This window comes from Pelodiscus sinensis, chromosome 4 (genome assembly GCF_052426305.1).
Source record: "Pelodiscus sinensis isolate ZL-2025 chromosome 4, ASM5242630v1, whole genome shotgun sequence".
Taxonomy (NCBI): domain Eukaryota; kingdom Metazoa; phylum Chordata; order Testudines; family Trionychidae; genus Pelodiscus; species Pelodiscus sinensis.
The window spans coordinates 88,844,138-88,868,154 of record NC_143055.1 but is presented as its reverse complement, the minus strand read 5'-3'; the positions used below and the strand labels follow the sequence as shown (position 1 = coordinate 88,868,154).

Genomic DNA, 24,017 nt, shown 5'->3' with positions numbered 1-24,017 from the left:
AGAAAAGGCTACTTTTTTCGAAAAAACCCTGCAGTCTAGACACAGCCCTAGAGTCTAGTGATCACTCAGCACTATGTCCAAATCATCAAGATTCTAAATTTCTGCTCAAGGGAAATTCAGGATTCAATATTAAACTCGTTTCAGGATAGCCCAAAGCTGCACTGAAGTTTGAAGATAAGTCAGATGTAATTTATCTTGTTAACATAATCAATTGCACATTTTGTAAGCACTGCATAAACATAAAAGCACTATAAACTAGAAGTAAATCCATAGAAATACTTCAATTTATGCATAAAAGTAATGTGGTTCTAGGTCATTGGGCATATGAATATTAGAATCACCTCAGATGTTTATATAGGACTTACAGAGAGCTTCAGGAACACAACCCTTCTGAAAATCATGTCACTTTTGCTTTGGTGTCTAACTTTAGGTAAATATTCATTTTAGCATTTTTATTAGAATACTTTAGAGATATAGAACCAGATTTTAAACTGTGCTTTAAGACACACAGATGCAAGGAAATAGGATAGAGATGAGGAAAGATTAAAGGGATTTAGTAGAAGAAAAAATGTGAACTCCTCCACACACAAAGCCCCACTCTAGCTTCCAAGCCACACCCCCAGCACGTTGGCTTATTCAGTCTAATGAATGCAACATAGTGCAAGCAGGAGGCATGGAGTGAAATCCTTTATACTGGATAAATGGGTCAAAGTGAGGAAAAGAATCATTTAGAATTCCTTCAGGCTGGGGCAGGATTTCCATGGCACAGGCACTTCAGAAGACAGTTATAATTTTGCCCTCCAGGGATCTCCTGTCAGGCCATGGTCCACAGAGTGTACAGAGGTAAGCGCTGGGCTGGAAGAAGAGTGCTTGTGTGGTTCTACCATGCTCAATACTGCATGAATTATGGTTAATATTGAAACGTATAGGAAACTAATACCAGGAAAGAAGTTGTAAATTAGATCGAAACAATTATAAAAGTGATCTGACAAAACACTTATTTTCTATTCTCGGGGCTTACCTATACTTATAACTAAATCAGCACTGCTGTGATCAATGCAACAGGTTCTGGGAATACAAGCTAAGTCAATGGTGGAGGTATAAAGCATTTTTCATCAAGAGAGTGGTATAGATACCATTGTCAGTCAACCTAGCTTATGATTAATTCAGGTATGTAACTTATGCAACTGAAGTAGCATAACTTAGGTTGACTTACAGCTTTAGTGTGCCTTTTACTAAGTCACAAAATTCACTTTACTACATCTCAGATACCACCAGTGTGTGGTAACACTGAATAAATGTTAGCATTTTAATGACTACCAGTTCAGCAGCAGAGACAAGGCACCTTCCTATATTTAGTATCAGAGATCCAAATTTATAGTGTAATCTTTTTTCTGATTCAATATTACTGGGCTAGACATATTTCCTGAATGAAATAAGTAAATTTGATACAGGCTACAGACCAATGTGCTGTTTGTACCTTTCTTGTGTAATTAGCAATCTAGACATGTAACTGACTAAATGCAAATATTCGCCCTTATACTAAGTGCTCTATGTCACTGCAGCCTTGGTGTGCACAGAAACATTTAAAAGGAGGAGCGAATTGTTTGGGAACAGTACTTATATAGGTTTAACTGTTCTCTTTGTTTTAGTTTATGGAAGCTGGTATCCTAAATAACTACCCTTGAATGAGTTAATAAATAGGCACTTGAAAACATAAATGCAATAAGAGATGCTCATTTTATTCTGAAAGTTGCTGCTAGAGAGAGTTATCACGAGTACTGTGTTTGATTTATGAGAGAAGCTATACAGTGAACTAAGTTGGAACAGATGCCTGAGAGCCAGCAGTGAAAGAAACTTCTTGTGCAACCTACAATCCTAGAAAAAGTTCCAACAGATCTTAAAACAGGGTGCTTTTTTCAGGTTCATAATGCATGTAAGTCAAGGCACATTATGTTGGAGAAACATTATACACCACCTATTAATCTGTGCCATTTTGTGCAAATACGTTTTGTTTCACCTGTCTTCTTGGAAGTGACAATATTTTCTCTGCGACTTATTTTAGGATCCAGCACCTTAACAAATCACTCCCATATGAATTTGTTTTCTGTGATCACTATTTGCTGCCTAGAACAACTTCCATTTGATTTATGCTTTTATTATATTTTCCCCTGATAAGAACAGTCTTTGAAATTCTAAAAATGATGTTGTGAAATCCTGGAATATTTAAGTTTAAATAGCTTTGATCTTTGGGTTTATTAGAGTCAGAGCTCATTTTTAAAGGTTACAATGTTTCTTTGTTCAAAGATAATTTCTCAGAGTAGGCTTGCCTAGAATGCTTAGCAGACGAAATTGCACTGTTAGGGTTCTGATTGTTATTCCACCTACATTGCATTTACACCACTGATGTTAATGGATTCACTTCTGATTGAAAGCATTGTAGGTAGAAGAATAAGGCAAAAAGAGTTTAGGCTCAAACAAGATGAAGGGAAAACATGCTTGCACAGCATTGTTGTTTTGATCATCATTTTCCATATAAATGAAACGATATGGGAAGCTTGGCAATTCCAGTGACTGGTAATGGGACACAGGTCCTTTCACCTGTAGGTCAATAGTTTGATCAATCTGGTATTTCTTGCTCTTTAGTAGATGAGTGAAAAGCTTATCTCCTCACAAACCATGTAAGGCTAAGGTGAGGGAGAGGGGATTGCACTGAAGTCACTAAATATAAATAAAAAAGATTTAATGAGTTTGCCTGTGATCACATCATATTATATATCTGAGCTGGTTACTAACCTGTATCCAAAGTGATTATTCTCATTGAATTGAAATTACTACACTGGTTTTAAAAAATGACTTTTGATATTTAAATCACAGGATATTTAAATCCACACTTCATTTGCACTTTCCATCTGCCTAATTTATATTCCTCTTTCGAAAGAGGGATGTTGTCTAGATGAGCCCTTAGACAGTTAAATGTTATCATTGAGAACTGGATTCCATCCCTGACCCTGGACAAGTGACCTTAATTCTGGCATTTCCTCAACTCTGAGTGGTAGAATTTGCAACCTGAGTGTTCTTTTAATTCATTGTTTTGTGTAACATGAACATATACAAAATCCTTATGGTCTTATATGCAATTTAAATAAAAATAATAGATACATACTTTTCTATGTGGGAAAAGGATATTCCTCCTTAATATAAATACCTTATTTTTCAAAACCACTTCTACTAGAAATATAGGATAAATATGTACTTCAAAACCTCCCATAATTCAGAAATATCTCAATTTGATGAAACAGAAAAGTTTTTTTCTAAATTTTAAATTTTCCCCAATTACCTTTTAATTATACATGATTTTTCTACTCATTTAGATATGAGCAAGCTCTTGTCATGCAACCAACAGACTGTCAAGGACTGGCCATCTGCTAAGAGCATCTAGACATGTGTATTTGGATTGGCAAAGAACTTTGATTCCTCCAGGTACATTATATTAACAAAGCTGAGAGGGAAATTGACATTTTCTTTAACATTGCATCTTGCAGAACTGTCAAGCTTTGTAAAGTGAACACAAGAAGATGTCATAGCTGGCTTATTGTGACAGAGCACTCATATTTTCACCCTGTATGGTAGATCATCCTGGGATCACATCCCAAAATCATGTACTGGGTTAAGATGCAGTGTGCAGACCTGCTGTGGTAAAGAATACACTTTGGCTAATGAGCTGAACAGGAGAAAGAAAACAAGGTCTGACATTTCCTTGATACTAAGTGGTGTGACCTAAGCCCATAGCCATCAAGGTTTTTGCACTGCCTGGAGGGAGCCTGAGGTTTGGGGGAGCTGAAACAAGAAAACAACTATAATGATTCAGGCTTAATCTCAATGGTATACTCTAGTTAAACATTTTGATAAGTGAGAGAAATACAAGATACTGACCCCAATTTTCCATTGTTCATTAAAAAAATAAGAACGTTATTGTCAAAATTGCATGAAAATGTACCTAAAGTGGTAACAGTACCTGCATATAATTATAATCTAGGTAACAAAAAGGGGGGAAGCACATATATAGTAAAAGTTGTGACAGGCTGCTAGATAATGCATCTTTATGGAAGAGCAGATATGTTTTTCTAACTTCTGCAGACCCATAGAAAATATGTCAGGGGGCAGGAGCTAATCAGCCTAACAGTGCATCCATGGCAATAGGGCAGCAAATGGCTAAAGGCGATACACAAATACTCCAAGAAAGCAAGTTTATAGCAAGGAGTACAGTCAAGATTGAGATGCTCACTTACGAGTGTTAGAAATAAAAATAAAGATTCTGATTAAGTGGAGAATGGGCTTGAGGTGCCCAAACAGAATCAGGAAAACAAGTAAGTCAGCACAGGAAATGCACCACATAATATATATGTTCCAAACCATAATGGGTATGTCCTGAACTGTTGTCTTTGTGATAAGCATTTGTTGTCTATAGCTTCAAGCCACAAATCTGGCTCTGTAACTGGGCAGTGGTGACGATCTGGCCATTCTGCATGACAGTGAGCTTGCTTGTTGAATCAGGGGTATGTAGACCTGAATTTGTGGGCTAAGGATTATGGCTCCCAACTGTCCACATCTGACCCGCAGATGTTTACATTCTTATCCCAATTCAGGTTACAGAGAAAGAGAGAGAACCCAGAGCGTACTATCTTAGAAGGGGAGTTCCAGGGCACATGGCAAAAACTGAAGATAATACCAATTAATTAAAACCTTTATTAAAATGAACAAAAGAGTAACAAACATCAGAAAGCATAAAATTATCAGAACGTAATACAGTTCTAGAACTTCCTCTGGCAACACTCCTAAGACAAAGAATTCCTTAGCCTAGCATACGCACACCCCTCCTGAAGACCCGATGTTAATAGACATAGGACCAGCGTCACTTCTGGAATGTCTGATGAAGTTAATGGTCCAAGCAAGTAGAGTGTTGAATGGCTAAGCTAAAAGCTGATAGAAGGTTTGAGATGCTCCCAGCATGCCCATAAGAGGAGCAGACAAAGAAAAGAACAAACGCATTATTTCCAAAAGCATCTATATTTTATAGAGCCTTGGTACTACTTGATTATGGCCCAATCTACCATGTCCAATTATTATTTTATGTATTGTTTGGTAAAGGAGGGACTCTGGATCAAGGAGACTATAGAAGTGACTACAGAGGAGGCGTTTACTCATTTCATCACTCAGAACTCAGCTCTGTGAGGGCCTTTTGCATAGCAGCTTACAAGGGAAAGGAGAATGCCATCGATGGGTCAGGGGAGAGGTAGATGAAGTGCCAAAATATTTGCTTCTGTACACATCTTCCCATCCTTCCCCACTGTAGAGAACAAAGGAAATGCTCACAAAGGCCACTGCAGCCAGGTGTCATCCACTAATACAAGCTACTGATGTCCTACCTGACTGCTCAGTTGGGCACAGCTCAAGAGACTGGCTCTTACACGCATCTATTTATATGTATGATAGCACCTGTTGTGACATCTTCTGTTAAATGAGGGAAAACACAATTTTCTGAAGCCCATTCTTTAGACAACATGCATTTAAGAAGAAAAAAAATCAATATTATACGCGTTAAAAAATAAAAGTTTCTGCACATAGAATATTTTCTACATTATTATAGCTATTTATATTCTTTTAGACATTACCTTATCTATTCATAGTTCAGCAGGTAGGCCATGCTCATCAGTTTCCAAATTATTTGCTGGCTTCCTGGCACACCTCTTAGCTATTTTTATCTGATATTTCAAATAAATTACAAAATGCTTTGAATTGCATGATTAGTCCATTATGTATTCTGTTTATTACAATTATATGCGCTTTTGATTAACCTCCATAAGTTTCATGAATAAATTACCTGGATCATGAGAAATTGCCAGTTAATGTTAGACTGTTCCAGCAGGGAGTTTCCAACAGATTAATCTACCTCTTTTAGAGACTGCTCCTTCAGCCTAGCTTCCTTTAAAAGCTTCTCTGAGTGATGACAAATGTGTGACTGTATTCCCAACCCACTCAGCCTGAGTGGGTGCAGAATTTACTCACAGAACCAATTCTTTGGAAAATGACTTTTAAGTATTGATGGCAAAGTCACTCCAATGTGATGAGGATAAATTGTAGTAATCATATTAAATGTCTTTCTAGTTGTACAATAAACCAAGCCCAAAATAAACCTTCCTTCACTCCTGTGAAAATCCTGAATGTTTGCATTAACTGCTTATGAGGGAATCTCAAAGTTCTTAATCATTCAACCTACAGAAGACCCAAATATCTGCCTGGCCATCAAGACTCTCTTACTGCTTTCTTCCGCACACAAATATCTTTCCAGCTGGTCCAGTCCTTTACTTTAATGACTAATTTCTCTAACAGTAAGTGTAATTTAAGACGTAAGTCAAACCCTCTATTTGAACAGGTAAGGGGTTGATGTATTTAATCAGCCTGCTCTCCTTCTTTAGTTGCTAGCAGGTGGGTGACATGTCTGAGGAATCATAGAATCATAGAATACTAGAACTGGAAGGGACCTCGAGAGGTCATCGAGTCCAGTCCTCTGCCCTCATGGCAGGACCCAGTACCCTCTAGACCATACCTAATAGACATTTATCTAACCTACTCTTAAATATCTCCAGAGATGGAGATTCCACCATCTCCCTAGGTAATTTATTCCAGTGTTTAACCACCCTGTCAGTTAGGTACTTTTTCTTAATGTCCTGCCTAAACCTTCCTTGCCACAATTTAAGCTCATTGCTTCTTGTTCTATCTCAGAGGCCAAGAAGAACAATTTTTCTCCCTCCTCCTTGTGACACCCTTATAGATACCTGAAAACCTCTATCATGTCCCCTCTCAATCTTCTCTTTTCCAAACTAAACAAGCCCAATTCTTTCAGTCTTCCTTCATAGGTAATGTTCTCTAGACCTTTAATCATTCTTGTTGCTCTTCTTTGGACCTTCTCCAGTTTCTTCACATCTTTCTTGAAATGTGGTGCCCAGATCTGGACACAATACTCCAACTGAGGCCTAATCAGCGCAGAGTAGAGTGGAAGAATGACTTCTCGTGCCGTGCCCACAACACACCTGTCAATGCATCCTAGAATCATGTTTGCTTTTTTTGCAACAGCGTCACATTGTTGATTCATATTAAGCTTGTGGTCCATCATAACCTCTAGATCCCTTTCTGCTGTACTCCTTCCTAGACAGTCACTTCCCATTCTGTATGTGTGAAACTGATTGTTCCTTCCTAAGTGGATCACTTTGCATTTGTTCGTATTAAACTTCATCCTATTTACCTCAGGCCATTTCTCAAATTTGTCCGGATCATTTTGAATTATGATCCTATCCTCCAAAGCAGTTGCAACCCCTCACAGTTTGGTATCATCTGCAAACTTAATAAGTATATTCTCTATGTTGATATCTAAATAGTTGATGAAGATTAGAACAGAACCAGTCCCAAAACAGACCCCTGTGGAGGCCCACTTATTATACCTTTCCAGCAGGATTGTGAACCATTAATAACTACTCTCTGAGGGTATGTCTACACTACAAAGGGTACGTCTAGACTACCGGGTTTTGTCGACAGAAGTTTTGTCAACAAAACTTCTGTCAACAAAGAGCGTCCAGACACATTGAGTTCTGTCGACAAAGCAAGCTGCACTGTCGACAGAACCCTGTAGTCTAGACACAACCCTACAGGCAATAACACCTTCTGTCGACAGAACTCTGTCGACAGAAGGTGTTATGCCTCATAAAATGAGGTATACCAGCGTCGACAAAACTGCTGAGTTCTGTCGACGTTACATCGACAGAACTCAGCGGTAGTGTAGATGCTGGTATAGTTTTGTTGACAAAAGTCCACTTTTGTCGACAAAACTCAGTAGTCTAGACACACCCAAAGTTAATTCAAACTAACAGACGTTAGTTTGAATTAACTTTGATAGGCGCTACACTAGCACTCCGCTAGTTCAAACTTAATTCGAACTAGCGGAGCGCTTAATTTGAAATAGGTAAACCTCATTCTACGAGGATTAACGCCTTGTTCGAATTAACTAGTTCGAATTAAGGGCTGTGTAGCCACTTAATTCGAACTAGTGGGAGGCTAGCCCTTCCCAGCTTGCCCTGGTGGCCACTCTGGCCAACACCAGGGAAACTTGTCTGCCCCCTCCCGGCTCCGGAGCCCTTAAAGGGGCATGGGCTGGCTACACAGTTTGTGCCAGTTGCAAGCCTACCAGCACCCAGACAGCAGACCCTGCACCTGGCACACCATGAGCCAGCCACCCAATGCCACCGAGCCCTCCGCCTCTTCCCTGGACCAGCCTGGCGGCTCCCAGGAGCCTGCTCGGGGCCACAAGAGGCGGGTGCCCACTTGGTCTAGTGCGGAGATCGTGGACCTCATCGAGGTTTGGGGGGAAGCCTCCAATGTCCATGATCTCTGCACTAGCCACAGGAACGCGGCTGTTTACGGCCGCATGGCTGCCAGCCTGGCCGCCAGAGGCCACCAGTGGACCCGGGAACAGGTCCGCTGTAAAATAAAGGACCTGCGGCAGTCCTACTCCCGGGCCTGCCTGCCAGGGGCCAGCCCAGAGGCCTGCCCCCTCTTTCACACACTGGACCACATCCTGGGGGCTCACGCCATCCATGCCCCCCGGGTGGTCATCGACCCCAGGGCAGAGGGACCCGTCCTGGACACCGAGGAGGAGGATCCAGAGGACGCTGCGAGCCAGGAGCCTGCCGTGAGCCTGTCCAGGACCCAGGATCCCCGAGGAACCCCACAGACCACATCTCCTGTGTAGTCCGAGGTCGGGGAGGCCTCTGCCTGTGAGTACCATCATGATCCCCTTATGTGTACGGGGGGTGGGGGGAAGAAGGAGCCCAGGGACCGTGCGCCTGGGCCTTGCCCACCATGGAGCAGCAGCTGGGTGTCATGCAGGGGCCTTGGCCTTGAAGAGGGGGGCTGGGTTTCACCCACCTTGTCCCCAGGGAGAACTGACCGCTGCTCTTGTTTCACCACAGCTGCAGCACCTGGGACTGCAGGGCGCACAACCCCACCTGCAACAGCCACCCGCACCCGGGCCAGTAGGCGTGCCAGGAATGAGGAGGACTACCAGCGGCGGCACCTCCGGTTCATGGAGCAGCTGCTCCGCAACCAGGAGCACTGGGTCCGGGAGGACCTTCGGCTTCGCCACCGGAGTGTGGATGCGCTGGAGGAGCAGGGCCGTGGCCTCAGAGGCCACCTCCAGACCCTGGTGGACCGGTTCCTGCCTCCTCCTGCTCCGGCTCCTGCGGCTGCCCCAGCTCTCGCTCCTCCTCCCACCCCTGCTGCCCCTGCTCCCTCTGCTGCCCCTGCTCTCTCTCCCGCTTTCTCCACACCCCCTGTCCCTCCTGGCCCACCCTCCACACCCGCTCCCCCCCGAGGCCTCCGCACCCGCAGTGTTGTGAGACGGGAGAGCCAGCCGGACCTCCAAGCCTGAGCTTTCCCTTCCCTTCCTCCCCTTCCACCTCCTTCCAGCTCCATCCTCCCAGGTTTCCCTCTCCCCTTTCCCACCATCACTCCTCCCTCCCCCCACCCCAGTTATGTAAAATAAAGAGAGGTTTTTTTTGCCAAAACAGATGTCTTTATTTGACATTAGGAAGGGAGGTTAGGGAGGGGAAAGGGGAAGGGGGGAGGGTGGAAGAAGGCCTCAGTGGGGCATGCAGGGAGAGTTCAGTCCTCCTCCTCCACCTGGAAGCTCTCCTGCAGGGCTTCCCAGATCCAGACGGCCCCCCGCTGGGCTTCCCGGATGGCGGCAGTGCAGGGCTGAGCGTACTGGCCAGCCATGCGGTCAGCCTCAGCCATCCAGGCTGGCAGGAAAGCCTCCCCCTCCCTATCACACAAACTGTGCAGCACACAACATGCTGCCACCACGGGAGGGATGTTGTGCTCGGCGAGGTCGAGGCGGGTGAGGAGGCACCTAAATCGGGCTTTTAGTTGCCCAAAGGCTCCCTCAATGATGATGTGGGCCCTGGTCAGCCTCGCATTGAAGGCCTGGCGGGAGGGGTTGAGGTGCCCCGTGTAGGGCTTCATGAGCCAGGGTTGTAGGGGGTAGGCCGCATCCCCCACCAGGCACTCGGGCATGTCCACGTCCCCGACCCTGATGTGGCGGTCGGGGAAGAAGGTCCCGGCATGCAGCCTCTGGCACACGGAGGAATTCCAGTACACCCTAGCGTCATGTGCCTTGCCGGACCAGCCCACATTAATGTCCATGAACTGTCCCCGGTGGTCACACACGGCCTGCAGGAGGACGGAGAAGTACCCCTTGCGGTTCACGTACTGGGAGGCCTGGTGTTCCGAGGCATGGATGGGGATGTGTGTCCCATTGATGGCCCTCCAGCCATTGCTGGCAGGCTTGTAGCAACAAGTCCATAAACTGCACCAGAAAGTGCAGGACGAGCTCTGGCTCCATGTTGCCACCTGCGGCAGCGTCCCCGAAGGGAAGCACCGACACAGACGGGCGCAGAGAAAAACGCTTTCCGGCCCCCGGCGAGGTAGGCAAGCAAGCGGAAAAGCTGAGAACTGGCTGTCCAGGGGGGTCTCTTTAAGCACGAGCCTCAGATAGCCTCAGACAGCAGCCACACAAAGCAACTACTGACCTGATGCCCTGCCAGAACCGGTTTCAGCCGCCTTTAAATGCGCCCCTGCGTCCAATCAGTGTGGACACGCTAGTTCGAATTAGCAAAATGCTAATTCGAACTAGTTTTTAAGTCGAGATGCGCTAGTTTGAATTAGCTTAGTTCGAATTAGCGCTGTAGTGTAGAAATACCCTGAGAGCGGTTATCCAGCCAGTTATGCACTCACCTTATAGTAGCCCCATCTAAGTTGTATTTGCCTAGTTTATTGATAAGAATATAATGAGAGACCGTATCAAATGCCTTACTAAAGTCTAGGTATACCACATCCACCACTTCTCCCTTATCCACAAGACTTGTTATCCTATCAAGGAAAGCTATCAGATTGGTTTGACATAATTTGTTCTGTACAAATCCATGCTGGCTGTTTCCTATCACTTATTATCTTCCAAGTGTTTGCAGATGATTTCCTTAATTACTTGCTCCATTATCTTTCCTGACACAGAAGTTAAACTGACTGATCTATAGTTTCCTGGGTTGTTTTTATTTCCCTTTTTATAGAAGAGCATTATATTTGCCCTTTTCAAAACTTCTGGAATCTCTCCTGTCTTCCATGATTTTCCAAAGATGATAGTTAAAGGTTCAGATACCTCCTCTATCAGCTCATTGAGTATTCTAGGATGCATTTCATCAGGCCTTGGTAACTTGCAGACATCTAACTTTTCTAAGTGATTTTTTAACTTCTTCTTTTTTGATTTTATCTTCTAAACCTACACCCTTCCCACTAGCTTTCACTATGTTAGGCTTTCCTTCATCAGACTTCTCAGTGAAGACCGAAACAAAGAAGTCATTAAGCATCTCTGCCATTTCCAAGTCTCCTGTTACTGTTTCTCCCTCCTCACTGAGCAATGGGCCTACCATGTCTTTCATCTTCCTCTTGTTTCTAATATGTTTATAGAATGTCTTCTTGTTTCCCTTTATGCCTGTAGCTAGTTTGAGCTCGTTTTGTGCCTTTGCCTCTCTAATCTTGCTCCTGTATTCCTGTATTATTTGCCTATATTCATCCTTTGTAATTTGTCCTAGCTTCCATATTTACAGGACTCCTTTTTTATTTTTATATCACGCATGATCTCCTGTTTGATTCAAGACAGTCTTTTGCCATATTTTCTATCTTTCCTATGAAGTGGAATAGCTTGCTTTTGGGTCTTTAGTAATGTCCCTTTGAAAAAATGCCAACTCTCTTCAGTTGTTTTTCCCCTCAGTCTTGCTTCCCATGGGACCTTACCTACCAGCCCTCTGAGCTTACCAAAATCTGCTTATCTAAAATCCACTGTCTCTAATTTGCCGTTCTCCCTTCTACCATTCCTTAGAATCATGAACTCTATGATTTCATGATCACTTTCACCCAAGGTGCCTTCCACTTTCAGATTCTCAACTGGTTCCTCCCTATTCGTTAGAATCAAATCTGGAACAGCTTTTCCCCCTTGTAGCTTTTTCAACCTCCTGAAATAAAAAATCACTCCATTAGCTCCCAGCACTGCAGCGCTCTTCAGCTTTTCTCTGTATTTAGTATATTTACATCTAAGAACATCATCACTTGAGCTCTGCGGGGTAGCTCGGCAATACTCTCCTGAGTATAAGGTGGAATTAATTCCTCATAAAAATGGAAAGCATAATGATGGCAGGAGAAATACAATGGCATTTAAAATTGAAGAGTTTTCAGGAACCCATGACATAAAAGTGTCACAAAATGAACTGTTCAGTTATAACATACTGGCAATGAACAGTGGGAAGATTTTGTAACTGATTATGCTGGATCTTTTGGTTATTGTAGATGTTTTGTTGATACAATGTCAGCATCAGAGGAAATTTTCATTGAGTGATTCTGTTATTTTGTCTCAGAATGATCCTGGATGGTAACATCGAGTGACAGTTCCTCATCATCAAAGGACCATGCCAGGCTCATGATGGTCATGTCTTCTGTTCTATGTGAAACAACTGGGAATAATTGCCTCATGATACTAGGCTTTGGCATTATTATTAACATACCGATAACATCCTGCACAATTTTTCTCTCTCATCTAAGATGATGCCATATTCTGTCAAAGTCTGAAAACCAGCTGGTTCTAGATCAGCTTGAACAACATGGAAATGATGTTGTTCAACAGGCAGAAGGGCTGTGAGGGGAGTACACAGCAAAAAGATTGCCACATATATTTACAGTGAACTCTTTCTTGAAATTCAGGGGAATTCAGATAATCTGTTGACCTGGGATGGCTTGCCAATGGAGGAAGACTATCCAAAGCCCTCTAGGGCTGTTTGTGCTAGTAAATAAGTGTACGCACTGGGGGAGTGGCGGAGCGGAATCCTACGTCACCCCGACGAAGAGGTAAGGATCGCCGGCTTGGGCCCGGAAACCACGGATTCAAGGGCGGCTAGGAAGCAGCCCGGGGCAGGGCCCTTCTGGCGCACGTGGGCTGATGTGTTATGGGATGGGACCCCGTCAGCCGGGTGAGGGTCAGCACCCAATAACTTAGGGCCCCGGGCTGGAACCCAGAGGAGAAGGTGGGCCCGGGTCCCCCTAACTCCCTGGATTCCTCCGTGCTGCATCCAACATGGGAGAAAAGGGAGTAAGAGGGAGACAGGAGGCCCCGCCACCCCAAGAACCACGGGGGAAGGACCGAGGTGCCCGGTAGGGGAACCAGGAATGCCAGGCTCGCTGGACCCTGCTTCGCCCCTCCAGGGGGGGATTGGGAGCTCACACCCATCAAAATACTGAAACTAAGAACCAGGCAGTGGGCTTGCTGGGCCGTGACCCTGCAGAGGGGGTTGTGCGCTCGCGCCCAGAACTAGATCCGTCATACTTGCTCTCCCCCTTCCTCCCTCACTTTCACCAGTCTGGGCAGGGAGTTGTGGTACAGCAGGGGGTGGATGTGTGGGCTGTGGGAGAGGGCAGGGTTTGGGAGGGGGTGAGATGATGGGCTCTTGGAGGAAGCTTGGATATGGGAGAGAGTGCAGATACTGTCCTACCCTCCCCTTCAACCCAAAGGGACAGTGTTGGCCACTTCTGGGAGTGGCACAGAATGAAAGCTGGCAAGGAAGCCTGCTTTTCCTCCACTACCACACCACACATTTAGTGCCTAAAATCTCCTGGTTTGGCTGAGGTCACCTCTGAAAGATAGGGTGTGAATCTGGGATACTCCCAGCAAAAGCTGTGAGGAGTGAAGTGGGGGTGGTTGGCAAGAACCTCCACACATGTGTTTGCTTCACACCTCTTTTCCACTGCGGGCTAGGATCTGCAGTTAGTAGGAACACCCTGCATGCAAGAGAGTAAAGGGGAAATAAGGAGGGGCTCAGAAAGAAATAAATTGAAAGCACCATCCCATCCATAGCAAATGCCTCTATTGTGATGCTATAAACCAAGTAAAACAGAGTAGGAAAGGAGACAATAGTAGGTTTTCGGAGTAGCATGTTCCTGAAAGTAAATCCTGAACCGTAGTTGGTAAAGTTTATAAGAGATATTATGTAGGAGATAATGTCAGATGAATTAGGAGTGTAACGAGGCAGGGATTTGAATAAAGGAGCTATTTTTATAAAAATTAACAATGCCTGTAGTTGAAATTGAATAGTATAACTTTAGAGTAATCTTGGAAAATGAGAGAAAATGTACAGAGTATGTACAGGCCTTTTGTTGGAATCCCCTACTGATTTCCAGAAACAATAAAATATAAGAAAACAGGAGTTTTCATTTACCTCAGTGCAGTGACATTTTGCAAATGGTAAAAGAGTGCAACGCCTTCCAACTTCTCTAGCTATTTACAATGGGAAATGTCATCAAGCATTCAAAATGTCACTACCCGCTGGGATGACGTCACACAGTCTGCCATAAAAATGCTATTTCCCCTTCCAAATAGTACTTTTTTGAGTAATATCCTATAATCTAATTATGATAATCTACTTTTGATAGGCAGGTAATAACGAAGATAATGCCTACAAAATGAAGTAAGGAGCAAACAAATTTCATAGGACTGAAGAGATTTTCCCAGGAGTGCAGACAAATGTGTGCCAACATTGTCTGTTTCTTAAGCCAATTATTATTGCAGTGCAGACAAAGGTGTGCTAAAACTGCCTGCTTTTTAAGCCTTCTTATTACAGTGCTTTAAAAAAGTGTTATGCACACATAAAGAAGCATATTTGTAATCTTTATCCTAGGTACACTTCACCTTAATTTAATCACCTCACGGAATAATACAAACAAATGGTTTTTTTTATTTATACTAGGGATTTTCCTCAAACTACAGAGTTGGGGTGTGCTTAGAAAAACAAAAAACACTTCTGCATCTCTTAGGCTGCATGGAAGTAGCTTATCCCACTACAAAGACAGTATTTATTTACAAAATCCAGATTCTCTTCCATTTCTAGCATGCTCAAGAGGCGTTAGTTCATGCCTATTGTTCAGCACTTTAGTAACTTTTAATGAAAGTTACAGGTTGGACCTCTCTGGTCCAGCACTGTTGGGATCTGTGCTTTCCCAGTCCAGGGAGTTTCCTGGACCACGGGAGGCCAGTGCTCCCCTATCCACTGCTCTGCTCCTGGGCTCCTCTTTCTGGAGCTCCCTGCCCTGTCTCTGGCCCCGCTACAGCTGACCTGGCACAACTCCCCACACTGCTGCCTGCCCACTGCCCCAGCTGCTGTAGGATGTTCTCCGGGGTTCCCAGCATGGGCTACCCAGCTCCCGGCCTGCTGCTTCTGGGGGTTCCCCCGCCTGGGAAGCCCAGCCACCCTGGCCCACTGCTAGGTCCACCCTGTTGCCACTGGGGATTCCAGCCACCCACCTCCATTAGCCCTGCTTCATCCAGGGGTTCCCTGGCAGAGTTGCCTGGTCATTCTGGCTCTGCTGCCACTGCGGGTTTCCCAGGATTCTTGGCCAGGGCCACTCAGCCACAGGCAGCCCAGTTGCAGCCGGCGATTTTCTGGCTGAGGCCAGGACTCCCCAGCCACGTGGCCCCACTAATGTTGGGGGTTTCCTGACCCAGGCAAGAGTTCCCTGGACACCACCTGGCCCTGTTGATACCGGGGGTTCCATGGCTGGCGTGGGGGCTCCCTGGCCACCACCTGGATACATTAATGCTGGGGGTTCTGATGCCACCTGGTCCAGGCAGGACTTCCCAGCCCCTGTGATGCAATGGGGGCTCTTTGGTCCAGCAACATCCCTGGCCCTGCTGGACCACAGATGTTGAGTGTCCCAGATTTGGGAGGTTCTACCTGTGCAACAAAATATTGACAGTTCTCAGGCAGAGATGGTAGTTCCTGTTTCCATGTGCATGCCTGTCATATGTTGCAATATTTATTTACTGACATTTGTAGGCATGACTAAGTAGTATTGCTGGATTTTTAATACTCTGCTATTCAATCACATGGGGTTACTGTAGAGCTACACAAATCAATTCTTATAAGATAAGAATAAATTTAAATCTTTCCCCTGAAATTGAAAGGTACACAAATCTAAACATTTTGTGAGATTTAGAAGAAATACAGTTATATTAATTACTATTTTTCATTTTGTGAACTGCTGAATTTACTAGTTTAATCTAGGATCAACAAATACATAACTAAATACAGTATAGCAAGAAGGTTCTCCCCACAATATTCCTGACCTGACTGAACAAAAAAATATAAGAAAGCTAGTAAGAAAGGATGATGATCATTGATGGTAATACTAATCCATAGAGGCCTTATTCAGGACTATGGACCAATTGGACCATGCGCTCTAAAAATAGGGAGTCACAAATAATACTTTCCCCTTATAAAAACATTTTCATTTAAGAATCTTTATCACATTTAGACTTCTTATACTAATTTTAACAATAGGAAAAATGAGCCACAGGATAGCTAAGTACATTGTCCCAGGTTACTTTGGGTATATCTACACTACACGATAAGATTGAATTAAGATATGAAACTTCAGCTACGTTAATTGCATTGCTGAAGTTGACGTACCTTATCTTTTAGCACTGTCCACACTGCAGGAAGTAGAAGAGAGAACACTCTCTCTTTGACTTCCCTTACTCATTGTGGAAGCAGGACTACCGACATTGACCGGAGTGTCCTCTCAGTTCAGATTAGCATGTCTTTACTATACCTGCTAATTCAAACTCTAAAAGATAGACAGCAGCAGCTTCGATCTTCTCTGTAGCATAGACATACCCTTACTGAATCAGTGACACAATTGGTAATAGTTCTGTCTCCTACTTGAGTGCTTCAGCTCACAGAAAATCTGTCCTGATCTTGTGAGATTTCTGTACAGATTTCTAGGACAGATGTCCAGATTAAACTTATCCAAATCTCCTAACTTTTTGAAGATAGCCTGACACTGAATTACACAGGGATTTTTGGTAGCTATCTAGCTATTCAATGTGAACGGCACACCAAAAGCTCAGCAAAGTTTAATTCAAATCCTGTGTAGCTCTCAAGTTCTTCAAATCTTAAATCATTTCTTCTAGTAGTAGTAATAACTGAGATGGATTTTATGGAGCTCCTTGAGTGCTCATTTCAGTTGTATAAAATTAAAAAGGTGACTTCTATAGCTAAATTAAGATTCATCCACATGTTCCAGAAAATAAATGAGGAAGCTGGGTCCACTGGATTATCTATGGAATATATAAAAATGACAATGTTACTATGGCTTGCTCAGGCTGTATCTTTAATAATTCTTTTCCTAAAATATCTCATTCTTGTGCTATTATAATTAAGGCAGTTCTAATAGTGGTGGAAATGGTGAGAAACTAATATAAACAAGTCACTAATAGTTGTTGGTGTTTCACCACCATATCATTTAGAGCTTCTTAGTGCAGGTTTAAATGATGGAGTGAAATCCTGGTCCCTTTCTGTATGTCTACACATCATTTTGAAGATTGAAGGAATGAGCCTCCAAGCCCCAGTAAATAGACTTGAAGTATTTACACACTATTGCTCTAGAATATCATCCTAGGGACCAGGGCTGAAGGGAGACTTGTCAGGCCCTTAGGCAAGGTGGGAGAGAGCCCCGTTCAATGCCCCCATAAGCCATGGCCCCAGCTCCTTCCCAGCCAGTCCTTTAGGGACACGTGGACCATGCTACATGGCGCTCCAATGGCGATTTAAAAAGCCTAGGTCTCTGGCTGCTGCTACAATCGCAGTAGTCTGGAGCCCTTTTAAATTGCTGGACCCTGGGACAGCTGCTTTTTTTGTCCACCCATTGGCAGCCCTGATAGGGATAATATTTTGAAGTTGCCGCTTAGGCTAGAAGTCTGACTCTGAAGACTATGGAAGAGCAGTGGGCTTCAGTGCCTGAGGTCTAACCTGAAATGTAACGTCAAAGCACTGTCTATACGTCTGTTTCTATAACACTAGCACATTCCTTGATAGCTAGACTCTGTATACTCAAGCACACTGGGAATCACACTCCAAAATGTTGTCTAGACGTACCCACTGAAATCCATGACAAAACCCCCATTGACTCCCATTGGGTCAGGATTTCACCCTTGGTTTTGAAAAGCATCAGGCTTTACTGTTTCTGCTACAGGTGGTGCTAGACTGCTGTAACAATGGAGAATTTTAAAAAAATTCCAAAGACTGCCTCAGATCACAAACTCATGTTTTGACAGGCTTGTATTTGATTGTTTTAACTAGTGCAATCACCTTTTCAGCATATTCTGTGTAATTGCAATACTCTATATTACTGCAGATAATCCAAAAAAACACTCAAAAACCAAATCCACTACCAAGCCTCTCCCCTCCATCTACATTCATTCTTGCAGAAATTAATTCATGAAAAAACATGTTTAAAATCTAATCTGACTCACATGCTAAATCCAAATTTTAGACAATTAATCTTAGAAGGGCTTTATTTGCTTTTCTTATTTATATTTATATTATACTGCCTTCCATGCAGTCCAAAACTTCTGAAGAGGGTACATTTATTTTTTCTGGTGCCAGATATTGTTTCCTGGTATATTATATTCACTTTGTTCAAGGTGAACAAAAATAAACCACGAATAATCAGAAAGCACAAGTTGCAGCTAATGTGAGGCAAACCTGCAGCCAGACCAGGCTTCCTCACTCAGCTACAAAAAACTCACCTGTAGGGTTTTCCTCTTGGTGTCTCTCTTTGGATCCCTGCTTTTGACCCTGTGATCCTCACCTGACCGCGTTTTTCATTAGTTGTCCTTCAACCTCATTAGGGCTCTGGTTGGGAGCAAGGTTCTTTAGATGAGAACATACAACAGACTCCCTAAGCTTTCAACCTTGTCCTCCATCCTGCCCCAGTTCAAGCCTTAAAAGAGGCTGTTTCAGGCTCTTCCATACCTTGATTAAGTCCTGCCCCGCACTCACCTTCCAACCCCCAGACTATTGGACAAACTCCAACCAATCTTCCTTTCCTTCAGCCTAGTTTTGGACTCCAACTATGTTCCTGATTTGGCTTTAGCACTGCCCTTGAGCTGGGCCCAACTCTTGAAACCTGTTCTTGACTACAACTCAAACTATCAGGCTTGACTGCCTAGAACCTGATTGTTTCACTTTCAAGCCTCTAGGGTAAAAAAAAAAAAAATCTGGATTCAAGTTCCAGACTCTAAATTCAGTCTGTTTCTTCTCTGTAGTAATTAATCAACTAGGAGCTGAAAATTGTTCCTAGGTAGCTAACAGCCCAGATTGTCAAAAACAAACAATGCATTTGGCTACTTTATAGTCTTTCTTTTTGAAAATTAAAAATTAGTTTTTGGTATTTGAGGTTATTTAATTAATAATGCAAGTGAGCCTATTCCCACCCAGCTACCCTAGGCATGAGACCAGTGTACCCACTCTAAGGGTGTGTCTAGACTACATGCCTCCGTCGACGGAGGCATGTAGATTAGCCAGATCGGCAGAGGGAAATGAAGCCGCGATTAAAATAATCGCTGCTTCATTTAAATGTAAATGGCTGCCCCGCTCTGCCGATCAGCTGTTTGTCGGCAGATCGGGGCAGTCTGGACGCGACGCGCTGACAAAGAAGCCTTTCTTGATCGTCACAGGTGTCAGCCGACGGTCAGGGCAGTGTGTGTGTGTATGTTTCCGAGAAAAGGTTTAACGTCCGTGTCTTTACTGCTAGGACCGGGGTCCCATCGCAGAGGGTGGCCAGCAGGCCAACAGACGCCCCGAGTTTATAGGAAGAGCTTATTACGCTTCAGATTTTAGCTGCTAGAATTTCATAATTCCTTCGCAGCGGGCAGCCTCGGGGAGACTGAGAAGCGCCCCAACTGAATTTTGCCACCTGGGTGTGACACAAATCCAAACGCCCAAGCTCTCCCTATATCTGTCCCTTTATGACCGGCTGAAGTTCTTTTAAATTGTGCTTGGTTCTGTTACAGCAACTGAAGGAGTCAGGTTAAAGCTTAAACAGTTACAGGTTTATTGAGGAAGCTTATAAATCATATGGTTACAATGGCTATTGCTCTATTTCTTAACTATTAGCAAAATATAGGTCTTAAAAATGGTTACAAAGAAGATAAAGATAGAAAAATAGAAATAATGGTACCAAGTAACAGCTTACTCTTTCTATGTGTACACTTAAGACAGAGGACCACATCCAGGTACCATTTTTACCCCCTTCTGTGCCTCTCGACTCCAGCATGTCAGGCCAGGGCCGGTCCCTCAATTCCTAGGAAAGACGAAAATACGAGGTGGGCGTCCCCATAGAACCTCGGGAGGTCAAACACCTAACCCGACCAGCAGGTAGAGGGTAGAATGACACTCAAAGTGAGTGTGTGCTGGGCCCATCTTTTATAATCATGAGGTCACGTATTTCTCTTTCTTATCTGTCATGCCAATTGATGCTGGTCTGTCTGCTGTGAGACCAGTTCTTACAAGGGAGTTGTGAACTTAATTTACACTTGTAAGAGAGAATTGAGATGATTAAATTTTGAAGTACTGGACATTGTTTTCTCAGTGGGAAATTCCTCTTCCTGGGACTGTGTGTTCGAATCAACATAGGTGCCAGCCGCAGCCTCGAGGCCAGCTTATTGACTTAGCTGCTCTCTATCCACATATCTGTGTTTCAGCTTCTCAGGATCAGATGAGCCAGCATAGACTATGCTGATATTATTGCTCCTTCTCTGCCCTGTGCTTCAGAGAGGCAAATAAGATGGATGATATGGGGTTATAGTCTGTCTGGCCACATTAGGTATGCCTCGTGAAACCAGGTTTACCTGTGCCAATCAAGAAAGGCTTCTTTGTCGGCGCGTCGCGTCCAGACTGCCCCGATCTGCCGACAAACAGCTGATCGGCAGAGCGGGGCAGCCATTTAAATTTAAATGAAGCCGCGATTATTTTAATCGCGGCTTCATTTCCCTCTGCCGATCTGGCTAATCTACATGCCTCTGTCGACGGAGGCATGTAGTCTAGACGTACCCTAAGAGACTCTGCCACTGAGGTGGGCAGCCCCAGGCTGCGCCAGAGGTGGCCCTATAAAATCTGCAGTTGTCGGGAAGATTTTGATGTAATCAGTGCAGTCTCTGCCCATGTGATTTCAGTCACTGGGCAGATTATACCCATGTGACTGCCAGGGTTTCCCACCACCATGTGGAAAGTGCACGAAAAGGAGAAGGAAGAAGAGACACCAAGATGGATTCCAGATGTTGTTTTACAGTCCAAAATGGCATCTGTGGCTAAAATGGCAGCTGTCAACTTACACCATCCCTGATGGATTTGCCCCAGATCCTTAAATGGCCTCCTTAAGGATTGAATTTATAACCCTGGGTTGAACAGGACAATGCTCAAACCATTGAGCTATTTCTCCCCCCTTGTAAACTTGTTTTCCCTTTGTCCCCTGTGCCACTGTGTCAGCTAGACTACCCTGTATATTGAGTGACTGAAGGATCTATACTCAGTTTATGAAAGCAAACATATATTCTGTATGAGTTATTTTTTTGCATGTGTCATTATCAAATGGGTAAGTGCAAAGGCAATTAAATAGTGACCACATTTCTAAGTTCTTCATTTTGGGATGTAGAAAAAAAATCTGAAATGTGAAAGTTGAGCAGGTTCATAAACCACATGACATAAATCATATTAGATGCTTTACAGATACCTTTCTCTGTGACTTTTAATTAGAGATCCTTCTCCATTCTGGCAAATGAGAATCCGACAAGAATTTATGAGTCTGCAAGATCACTCTACCTCTTTGGGTTGGAACTCAGTCAACAAAAATTACCTTGTTACCCTAGTATGTATAAATAATAACTTATATTTCTGTAGTACCTCCCATTTCAAGATCTCAAAGCTCTTAACAAGCTTTAATCATTTCAGCTTCACTATAAAAAGGTAAAGTATTATTTTTTCTGATGTAGTAAGTATCTGATTTTCACAAATGTGCATGTTCATTTATTCATGCAATTTGTGTGCATAATTATAACAATTGTTGTCTATTTGCATACTCAATTGGTCAATTAGATGCATAACCAGTTCTTTGGATCTGCAAATACCTCATTTATGTGCAGGGACACTATCATTATATCTACATGCACAAATTAGTCATGCAATTGTACACATAATTGTATCACACATTTACAAAAATCAGGCCCCTAAACTAAAGCAATATATTCCAGGTATACATGAAATCTATGTCAGAACTGGGACTAGAAAACACATTGTCAAACTCCCAATTCTATTGTTTAATCACAAAGTCATCCCTTTCCTCAACGGAGAAGAATGAGGAAGCTAGATGAGAGGCAAAGAAATCCCATCAGCTCCTAGAGGATGATAGTGATCCATCTCAGACTCTTTTTCAGCTTAATTAAATTGTTTAGGTTTGGCAGCAAGGATGGTTGTCCAGGAAAATAGCTCACAATAACAGACTGTAGCCTAAAAATGATCATGATGGTATAGCTAGTGTGGCAGAGATTCAATACCATTGTTTGTAAAAGCTGACCAATATGGGTTTATCTCCACTAGAGATTTTTAATTGGCAATCCATCAGATCAAGGTAGTTAATCCCTTGCCAAATCTAGTTTGTATGCTCCCCAACTGTTTGGCCCTGGCAAGAAACTTTTGTAGTTATCCTTTGCTGAACCAAAAGTTTAACCACAAAGATTTGTTGCCCCAAATAACATATTTATAAAGGTTTTAATTACCTTGAGTTAATTGACAATGAGATCCCTCGATGAAAAAACTCCAATGTAGCCACAGTAGACTGTATAGTATAATTTGTTGAAATGGAAAAGCAGAGTGAATACTGGAATAAGAACAGGGAAAGGCTAGGGACAATAGAATCAAAAGATTATAAAATCACATTAAGTTCAGTTCTAATGCAAAATCCCTGAAAACTGAAAAAATGAAAATTGTTGAGGACATAAAAGCAAAAGAGGCATTTGAGAAGAAGCAGTGCCAGCAGGGCATCAGATGAGGACTTAGAGCGTGGAGCTGCTGTGTCAGGCTAGCCGAGGGCTGTGCTTAAAGGGACCCGACCCCCACCCCGGACAGACAGTTCTCAGGGGTGCCCCGCTTGCAAAGCAGTCCTGGCTTAGAGTGCCCTGAGTGCCCACACTAGGCACATCACAGCACTCGGCCATCAGACCGGCTGCACTTGCTGCAGGCTGCCATCTGGGGAGAGCGGGCAATTGGGGGGCTGCAGGAGAGCTTCCACCCCGAGAGGCCCACAGAGCCAGCCCAGTCCTCCTCATCGGGGGGCTCGTACCCCATTCCTCCCTCACCTCCTTCCACTTACCCTTCTCTAGCCCCCCTTCCTGATGTACAAAATAAAGAAAACGTGTGGTCAAAAATAGAATCTCTCTTTATTGAACAAAATTCGGGGAGACTGGGAAAAGGAGGTAGGAGAGGGGAAGAGAGAGGGTGGGAGAGGGGAGGGCAACTATAATGATCAGAGGTTTGGAACAGGTCCCGTATGAAGAGAGGCTAAATAGACTGGGACTTTTCAGCTTAGAAAAGAGGAGACTGAGGGGGGATAAGATAGAGGTCTATAAAAGCATGAGTGGGGTGGAGAGGGTGCATAAAGAAAAGTTCTTCATTAGTTCCCATAATAGAAGGACTAGAGGACAGCAAAGGAAAGGAATGGGTAGCAGGCTTCAAACTAGTAACAGAAAGTTGTTCTTCACAAAGCAGAATCAATCTGTGGAACTCCTTGCTGCAGGAGGCTGTGAAGGCTAGAACTAGAACAGAGTTTAAAGGGAAGTGAGATCAAGTCATGGAGGTTGGGTGCATGAGTGGTATTAGCCAGGGGGTAGGAGTGGTGTCCCTGCCCAAAGTTTGTGGAAGGCTGGAGAGGGATGGCACGAGACAAATGGCTTGGTCACTGTCTTCGGTCCATCCCCTCCAGGGTCCCTAAGGTTGGCCGCTGTCATCAGACAGGCTACTGGGCTAGATGGA

General features: G+C 43.7%; 1 protein-coding gene across 1 annotated transcript in view; it reads right to left on the bottom strand.

The window, feature by feature from the left end:
• The window catches only part of LOC149524546 (uncharacterized), an 87,298-nt gene that overhangs the window by 50,859 nt on the left and 12,422 nt on the right, over window positions 1–24,017 (bottom strand). Inside the window, exons 2-3 of the mRNA XM_089778202.1 lie at window positions 12,669–12,796; window positions 8,927–8,982 (exon numbers count right to left, since the gene is read on the bottom strand). Of these exons, the coding sequence (XP_089634328.1) occupies window positions 8,927–8,982; window positions 12,669–12,796 (184 nt within the window). The remainder of the gene's footprint in view (window positions 1–8,926; window positions 8,983–12,668; window positions 12,797–24,017) is intronic.